Source organism: Pseudopipra pipra, chromosome 1 (assembly GCF_036250125.1).
Source record: "Pseudopipra pipra isolate bDixPip1 chromosome 1, bDixPip1.hap1, whole genome shotgun sequence".
Taxonomy (NCBI): domain Eukaryota; kingdom Metazoa; phylum Chordata; class Aves; order Passeriformes; family Pipridae; genus Pseudopipra; species Pseudopipra pipra.
The window spans coordinates 35,922,828-35,931,550 of NC_087549.1; the positions used below are offsets into that span (position 1 = coordinate 35,922,828).

Genomic DNA, 8,723 nt, shown 5'->3' on the forward strand with positions numbered 1-8,723 from the left:
AAACACCCCTTAAAGCTATGCTTATGACAGTATTGTGATCCTTAAGTTGCTGTCTATGTTTATAAATAGTAATATGAAGAAACAGTTGCTGCATATATTAAAAAAAAAAAAAAAAGTAGACAATGTCCCATTTTCATTTAAAACCAAGAAACTGTAGTGGGATCTTGATCCTCATACAAACCAGTACTGTGCCTACATAGCCTATTCTATGCATCAGCCGTGCCTGGGATCTCAGGTACTGAGGTTGTGTGAGTCCATCATTCGTAAAAGCAGAAATGTACTTGTCTTCAAAACTATTTACACCAAAATAAATAATCAAAAGAAGTCTAAGCTTCAGCTTGTTCTTGCTAGAAGCCTTGCAGGATTCTATCTTTAAGGGTTTGTTAAACCGATTTTGATGTGTTGGCTGTAGTTTTTTTTCCCAAAACCAGCAGCTACGAGTGCGGCAAAGTTGAATAAAAGTCTAAGTTCTGGCTACAGGGAGAGTAAAAGTCAGTAAGGAAACACCCTGTGATGACTTTTGACAGTGACTTCTTTCCTATCAGCTCATCTTTCCAACTACCCCTTTCTTTCAAATAGTTTGGTCGCTAGCTAACCTCCTACAGGCAGCAAGTCTTTCACTGTCTAATTTCCATCTTGTGAGCCAGTGAATCGCCTCTCTTCGCAACGTATCTTTCAGTTGCTTTCTAAAAATGAATTCTTTACAGCAGCTTCTCGCAAAAGCGGCATCGCAGGTGGCTGCAGCTGGGAGAAGTGCCGCCTCGGTGAAGCTTTGAACCTGCAAAGCGGATGGGCATTAGATGAGCTCGGGGTTGAAGCACGGGGGGATGCCGGCGCTTCGGGATGGCTCCGCTACGGGATGCCCCCGGCCCGCGGCGGCGGCAAGAACCCGCACCCTCGCCCGCCCGACTCCCCGCCCGCTGCCCGCCGGGCTCCCGGCGCCGCTTGGGCTCCCTGCGCTCCGCTCCCACCTCCACCGGCCCCCGACCAAATCAGGGGAGAGGGAGGGTGAGGAAAGACTCCTGCCGCCCCTTCCCAAAAGCAACTCGAGCTTCCAGGGATGCTGCAGTGGTACAAGGGGACGGGACCCCGAGGAGGTTCCTGGGAAGCGGTCTGGGTGTTCGGTGAGTTTGGAGGGCTTCGGCTGATGGAGAGGAGGTTTACTCTGGAAAGGCGATTGTTTGCCCCTAATCCTCAATTATGAGTATTTAAAAACAGTATTAGAGGGGCAATCTGTTCTGCAACTTCTCGGAAGAAATAATTGTTGATTTAGATAAGCACTGATCCCTTCAGTGTTTGATGAAGACGTTAATTTATGGCTGTCTAGCAGTTTATGGCGGTCATTAGATTTTCAGCTTTGTCTCTGTTCGAAAAGTATCTTTATTTTTTATTTTAATCCAAGACAATTATGTAAGAAAACGGTTATGTTTGATCTAAAATACATCATTTTCCTATAGCATTTCAAATTATTCACAGATCATAGTTCTTATGTGTGCATATATGAATTTAAAAATACAGCAGTAAAGTGCTTGAAACAGACCATAAATTTGCTTCCTATTTTATTACACGTCTCTGAATCAGGTTGAGAGGACAAGGGCAACTAGGGGCTTGGGGAAAGATTTAACCCTTCCTGAGGCTGGAGAACCAACCGAACCAGAGCAAATTCCCCTCCGGAGCGCTGCGGGGATGTGCGGGGGGCGGGCTGGGTGACACCGAGCTGATGGGTGACCCCGGGGAAATGGGGCTGGCTTCAGCTCTTTGCTCATTTAGCAGATGTCCCTTCTGCGACGTATTTGGCTGGTAGGAGCTCCAGAGTCGGGCCGGGGGGCCGGGGCAGCCACGCCGTCTCCTGCTCCTGGCAGCGGGTCCCACCTTAGCCCCTGCCCCGACAGAATGGCCCCGGAGCGGCGGGCACAAGCGGCTTAACCCCTGCGACGCCTGCCTCAGCCAAGAGCAATACTCCACAGAGAAGCTCTGTTACGCCTCTGATAGGCTCCTTTAGTGCCGGAGCCTTCCCAGACACCGGACGGGCCCCGACGGGCAGCAGCGACCCCGCGGAGCGGCAGGGCGGCGGGGGCCGGCCAGGCGCGGAGCCCAGAGCGACTTCCCCAAAGTTTTGTCCCGCTCCAATAAGGACCTGTTTCGCCGTTTGCTTACAGCCTCGGATCCCTCCGGCCTGTGGGCAGTGGCGGTGCGATCACAGTTACAAATGATTCTGGAGAGAGTCGTACAGTCCTGGCTCGTCTATTTAGCCCCCCAACAACCCCCCTCCGCCACCACCACAAAAAAAAAAAAAAAAAAAAAAAAAAGGTGTTAATTGCTGTAAAGTTTCCGAACACGTGGATAATTTACTTTGACTGCTGCTTTTTAATTAAAAGCAAACTTATTTATGTTTCTGATGTTTATATTACGCGATTTAATTACGTTTAGAGGCAGCGTCGCACTTTTTTCCCCCCCTTCCACCCTAAATCACATTTTCATTAAAGGTTTTAATAAGAAAACTCACTTGACCACTATTCATTATCTAGTTCCCTCCATGCACACAAGTTCACTTACCCATTCATTTATTCACTTACTCATTCCAGCAGATCCGCTGCAACTGCTGCTAGCAGGGATGTGAACACTCATAATTATTTGTCAAAGTCTGGAAAGTGTATTATCCCTTCTTCTAGTGGTAATTAGTTACCATAGCATCTAATACGTAAATGTGCCCAGAGCACACCATTAACAGTTAAGCGGAGGATTCAATTTAACACATGATTATATCTTTCATAAGTCATTACATTAGGAAAGCCAATGTCACTCATGCTGGGACAATCTCAGGCTCCGAGCCGGGGTAAGGGGCCGGGGAAGGGAGCCGGGCTGGGCGGCGGGGGCAGAGGGAGCTCCGGGTGAGGCTGGGGTAGATCCCGGTTCGGTAGGGCGGTTGGAAACCGGGAAGAAGATCTTTTCAAGAGGGGACATGTTCATTTCTAGCTAAGTCATCTGTCAAGATTTAAGGGGGGCGGGGGAGCTTCTCTCCTCCCCTCAGCCCCGACATACACGACGCTCGCCTTGGCAAGACCTTCCCAGGGACTGGCCCGGTGGCTTCGCGCTGCTTCCCAGCTATGATGCTCGGTGCAGGGAGACAGGAGAGTGGAGCCAGGAGTGGCAGCACCTCTAGCTGGCACAGACCCCTCGCCCCCCTTCGAAGGAATCGAAGACGAAGTAAGGGAGCCCAAAGTCGGGCGGCAGCGGTAGCCAGGGTTTTCATTCCGCTGTCCCGTCGCTCCGAAGCAGTGACAGACGAGAGTGGTGAAGGGAGAAACCGCTCCATGTGCCACAGGCGGCAGCAGCCGCCCTCGCTCCCCAGAGCCGGCGGGGAGCATTCCAGGCGCGGCCCGCACACTTAGGACCCTGCCCACGGGAGCCGGGAGGCAGGGCGTGGGCCTCCTCCAGCCCCTTGCTTTACCCACAGCCCAGATCCCGGCCGCTCCAAGAGTTTGCTGGGACCTGGCTTGTCTTCCCCCACCCCACGGCCGGGCAAAGCCAAGCAGCGCCCGCGCATTCCAGGGGAACCTCCCCGGGAAGAAAGCCCGCTCGGTAGCCAGAGACAGTAAGCGGTAAATATTGCAGCAAATGTGTCCTGCGATGTTATATGCACGAACACACACTCACGCGGACACACACACGCACACACACACAGGCACGCACCACGCCAAGCTGGTGGCGGTGGTTAATTCCTAATCAGAATGATGGACAGCAGAGACAGAACAATACAAACTAATGGCTGTGTTGCTGATCACTTTACCCCTTGATTAAAGACACCCAATTATGGCGCAGAACAGTGTCGTAATTATGTTCCTTAATCACATCCAGGAGGTTTAATTGCCTTAACGATGTGTTTCATTAAATGAATTTAGGTATTATAGTCGACAGTTTTCATATACAGTTGTTTTCAAATTAACATAATATTAGACATCGTCATGGAAATTGTTTTAATAATCATAATTAGACGCACCCAGCCTTTGTCTAGTAAATGCTGAGAGACGCTTCTCCTTGCGCCTGGGGGCTGATCTGCCCACCCTCTCTGGGCTGCCTTCCCACAGCTCCGTGGCACTTTACAGTTATGTTTCCTGAAAAGTTACAGGTTCTGATTAATCTTTTTTGATGGGAAGTGGAGCAGAAAATATTTATCCCCTTCCCCCGCCTGTGGTGCTGCCGTTGGGAGAGGCGGCTCCGCGGACACTCGGCGCCGGCCCGGCCCGCCCGAGGGAGGGGGGACACGCAGGGCTGGGACTCCCGGCCCGGGCTCAGCGCCGGGCGGGCAGCTTTGGGGGGCTGCGCGCTCTCCCTGCCCTCGGGTTTGGGGCAGGGCGGAGGGTCCACGAGGGAGGGGCGGATCCAAAAGATGGGGGGTAGGGAGGAGGCGGGGGGGCGGTCCTGCAGCTTACCCCGGGGCGCATCCAGCCCCACTGTTCAGGGCGAGAGTGGAGCCGCAGAACGGGCGGGCAGGGCCCGGCGCTGCCCCACGGCTGCCCCGCAACGCCGGGGTCCGCCCGCCACGGGCGCGGCAGAAACGCAGCGCAGGCAGGAACTTGTCGCCCCCCTGCCTGGGATACCCTGAGCCGGTAGTGGGGTGCCGGGGGGGGGGGGGGCGGTTTTGAGGCGCATTCAGAGAAAGGCAAAGGAAAGGAAACTACCCACCCCCCTTCTCCATCTCCTTAATTCTAGACATATATGCTTAACAAAGCACAGCATAATGAAAGCGTTTGTTCAAAATATTTTAATAAAGATTCTTTCCGACATAGATACACATACAAACGATCGTACATTGCTGTCATAATCTGATTGACCTATTTAATATATATCACTCTTTACACATCCGTGACCTGCCAACAGATCCATCATGGCTCCTATTTTGCCATCCAACCTGACAGTCCGAATTTGTATTATCTGCAAGTAGTGGAAAATAGCAGGACTCGTTTTTGAAAAGAAAAAAAAAATGAAAAAAAAAATCTTAATTTACAAATGGCAGAGAGACAGCCACCCAGCCATGCAAACTAAACTGAAGGCTCACTTTGGGTAAATAGCTACTTCTTGCTTTTCATCTCTCATTTTTCCTTAAAAAAAGAAAACCACCCCACCCCCCATCCCCACGGAAAAAGAAAAGAGAAGAATTCCACGCGTTCTGTAAATCAGCCTAAAGTATTTTAAAGTATTTCAACTTAAATAATCATCCACAGTCAGAATAATTTACATACACATTAAAAGCGGTTTAAATTATACCCTTGAAAACAGCGCCTGGGAAAACACTGGCTTGGCAAGTGTTCTTGTAGCAGCTATTGCTCTGATGCCTTGTAAAAGTAAATAGCTATTACCTGTTATAAATGCAAAGAATACCCTTTCAAAAATCAGTTGGTTGAGCAATTAAGAATACACTTTTCCTCTAATTTTTGGACTGAAGCAATTTATTAAAGCTCAATTTAAATACAGGGATGATGCAACTTAAAATCCAGATGACCTTTCATAAACCTAAGCAGCTCGGATACATCAACATTTCTGGTTATACGTTGTTGGCAAATAAATGTTTTAAACACTTGGCACACAGTTGAAGTTAATCCATAAACAGAATTTTAGAAGCATTTAAAGTAACTGCACATAAGACCCATGACCTTAACACATGATAAATATTGTTGGCGTGGAAGGGTCATTTAAAGAATAACAAATAAATAGCATGTCTTGTTTATACATCATTGCAAACTGGAAAGAAACAAGGTGCACATAAATATTTCTTTTAAAAATGCGATACTTTCAGCCACACGGAGTAGGGGTTTTGATCGGTTATTTTTTTGTCTTTTTTTTTTAACTCTCTCAATTTTAAATCACTCTCACCAAACTTTGCGCATTTTCACAGGATCAAAGTTTAGAGACGATAAAAAATACGAAGTCTTCCATAGCAATGGTCCAGTCTCTTTGTTTCTGTAAGTCACTTAAATAATAAGTTTACATTTCAAGTTTGTTTGTTTCCTGGCTCAGAATAATATTAATAATACTGCTAATAATAATTAATTTAAAAAAAAAATCTATGTTCAAGTGCCCTCTCTGATTTGTCCCCGGCGATAGCCCCGGCTCCCAGCCCGGCCTGCTATTTCCCGGCCGCTCCTTTGTCCGGACGCGCAGCGAACCCCCCGGCGACCCCTGGGCCGGGCCTTCCTTCCTCCCCGCGGCACCCCCGGCCCCTCGCCCCCTCCCCACCGCCGCACGCACGCTGGCTCCCGTCGCGGTCCCATCCCGGCGGCACCCGAGGAGACGAGCGAGGCGAGTCCAGGCGGAGAGCGGCGGGGGCCGGGCAGCGGTCAGTCCCTCCGCCGCCTCCGCGCCCCCCAGCCCGGGACCGGGCCGCCGGCAGTCGTCGCTCCCCGGGGCCGCGGCGGCGGCGGGGGGCGACCACGGCGGCGGCGCTTAAGGCTTCTCCGTGCACTGTTTGCAGAGGCTGGAGGAGACGCTGTTGAAGATGGCACATTTCTCCGGGCAGGAGGTGGCGGGAGGCAGCCCGGCGCTGAAGGGGTAACCGGCCGCCTGCTCGTAGGCGCCGAGGGCGGGGTGCAGCGCCGCCGCCGCTGCCGCCGCCGCCGCGGCGGAGCTGGGCAGGGAGGCGGCCGAGATGGCCTGGCCCTGGTTGAGATAAGCCACCAGGCGCCGCATCTCCTCCAGGGCCTGCGCCTGCATCAGGATGTAGTTCTTGGCCAGGAGGAGCGTGGCGATCTTGGAGAGCTTCCGCACCGAGGGGCTGTGCGCGTAGGGGATGACCGCCCGCAGCTCGTCCAGCGCGTCGTTCAGGTCGTGCATCCGCCGCCGCTCCCGCGCGTTGATGTTGAGCCGCAGCGCCTTCTGCTCCTTGGACTTCTTGCTGCCGCCGTGCCCGTGGGTGTTGGAGCAGCTGCCCTCGGCCGCCTTCAGCCCCCCGCCCCCCCCTCCGCCGCCGCCCGCCGCCGGCGAGGCGACGCGCGGGTCCCCCCCGGCGCCGCGCAGCACCAGCTCGCAGCGGCCGTCGCTGTCGTCGTCGGGGCTCTGCTCGCCGCCGCTGCTCTCGGCCACCGAGCTGCGGCTGGCGCTCTCGCCGTACTTGACGCAGACGGAGCCCGGCGGTAGCGCCAGCGGGTCGCCGCCGACGCCGGGCTGCAGCAGCGCCTCGGGCTCCGACGCCTCGTAGCAGGCGAGCGGCGAGGGCTGGCGGTCGCGGGGGTGGGAGAGGTCGAGCCCCGGGGGTGAGCGGAAGGCGGACTCCATGCGCTTGGCCGAGGCGGCGAGGCTCTTGTGGAAGAGGTCCTCTTCTGCGGGCAGCCCCAGCGCCCGCTCCATCGGCGCCCCGCTCGCCTCCGCCTCCGCCTCCTCCGCCCCCCTCAGCTCCCGGCCCGCTCCTCCAAGGCTCCGCGCCGCGGCAGGCGGCTCCCCGGCGTCCCGCTGGCAGAAATCGTCTCCCGGCTCCCGCTGGGGCTGCGCCGTGCCCGGCGCCGCGGCTGTCCCTTCTTTGGCTCCGGCGACGGCTCGGACTGCGGCTCCGGTGGCTTCGGTTGCGGCTCCGGCGGCTCCGGCTCGGGCTGTGGCTCCGGCTGTGAGTCGGGCTGTGGCTGTGGCTCCGGCTCGCCCTCAGCAGGCGCCGCGCTGGGGCATTGTGCGCTGCCAGTGGAGCCGCTTCCACCGTTTATCTTGCTTGGATTCACCTTCAAGAGATTTCCGGACCCATCAACCAGCAGCCGCCGCAGACGGGGGAGTCTTTTACATCATTATCTCTGAGAGTAGGTTATTATGAAGAAGACTCGCCTGTTGGGACAGAGCTTTCTACCCAATCAGGTTAACGTTTTAATTAATAGGATTAAAACGGTAACAAACAATCCCAGGCACTATCTGGCCCTGAGTCTGAATAGTTTCTTTTCCCAGGTCTGAAGACAGGCAGCAGCTAGAGCTTTATAAGAGGCGCCTGCTCCATTATTCTCCCTGCCATCTGTATACACAGCTTAACGCATATGTTTGCAAGACGTTGTGTCCTGTTAGTAACCCAACAACTGCCTTTAGCTTGACATGTGTGGCGACTTTCACTCATCAATGAGCACACTAAAAGCCCTACTTAGATCGAAGGATGTTCTTTGCCTCCTTCAGCAAATTACAGTCCTGCACTGCAGAAAAGCCCACTTCAACACTTCTCCTTCCGAGTGCTGCCAGCAGACTTCTGCTAACTTAGCTGTGGAGTCAGGAGTGACACCCTCTCCCCCCAGCCCACCCACCCCCTGCATTTACATTAACTTATAGCTCCCTCCCACCCCCACCCGTCTTTCCGAAAAGCATCGCCTGGGAAATAAAAAAAATAAATTAAAACCCCAGGAGCAACCCCAGCCGTCGTGCCCACTTCTGCCTACCGCCAAAGTCCACCTTGCTTCCCTGGGAGGTGGTCCCCAGTCCTCCCTCTTTCCCCCACCCCCCTCCACCAAACGGAGACCAAACTACGGGGAGGTTCCCCTCCTCCTTTCCTTATCCCTTTCCAAGTAGCAGATTGCTTCTTGCGAGTGATTATCCCCCGTGTCCCTATAAAAAACATAAAGCCCCATCAGTTACCTTGAAAATGAACGGATCTGGAGAGGAGAGGGGGCGGGGCGAGAAAGGGCAAAATCCACCAAAGTTTTTTTTAATTTATTTTTAATTGTGACTGACCAACTCTTTGCAGTTCCGTGCCCTCCTGCCTC

At 53.6% G+C, this 8,723-nt stretch overlaps 1 protein-coding gene across 1 annotated transcript; it reads right to left on the reverse strand.

The window, feature by feature from the left end:
• Nucleotides 1-6,354: 6,354 nt before the first annotated feature.
• BHLHE22 (basic helix-loop-helix family member e22) lies at nucleotides 6,355-7,439 on the reverse strand. Its single transcript, XM_064651951.1, has one exon. It carries the CDS (start codon nucleotides 7,342-7,344, stop codon nucleotides 6,445-6,447), a length of 900 nt encoding a protein of 299 aa, XP_064508021.1. The 5' UTR covers nucleotides 7,345-7,439; the 3' UTR covers nucleotides 6,355-6,444.
• Between the last annotated feature and the right edge of the window lie 1,284 nt (nucleotides 7,440-8,723).

Coding starts and splice junctions, on each gene's coding strand:
- BHLHE22 (XM_064651951.1), bottom strand. CDS start 7,344: ATGGAGCGGGCGCTGGGGCTGCCCGCAGAAGAGGACCTCTTCCACAAG.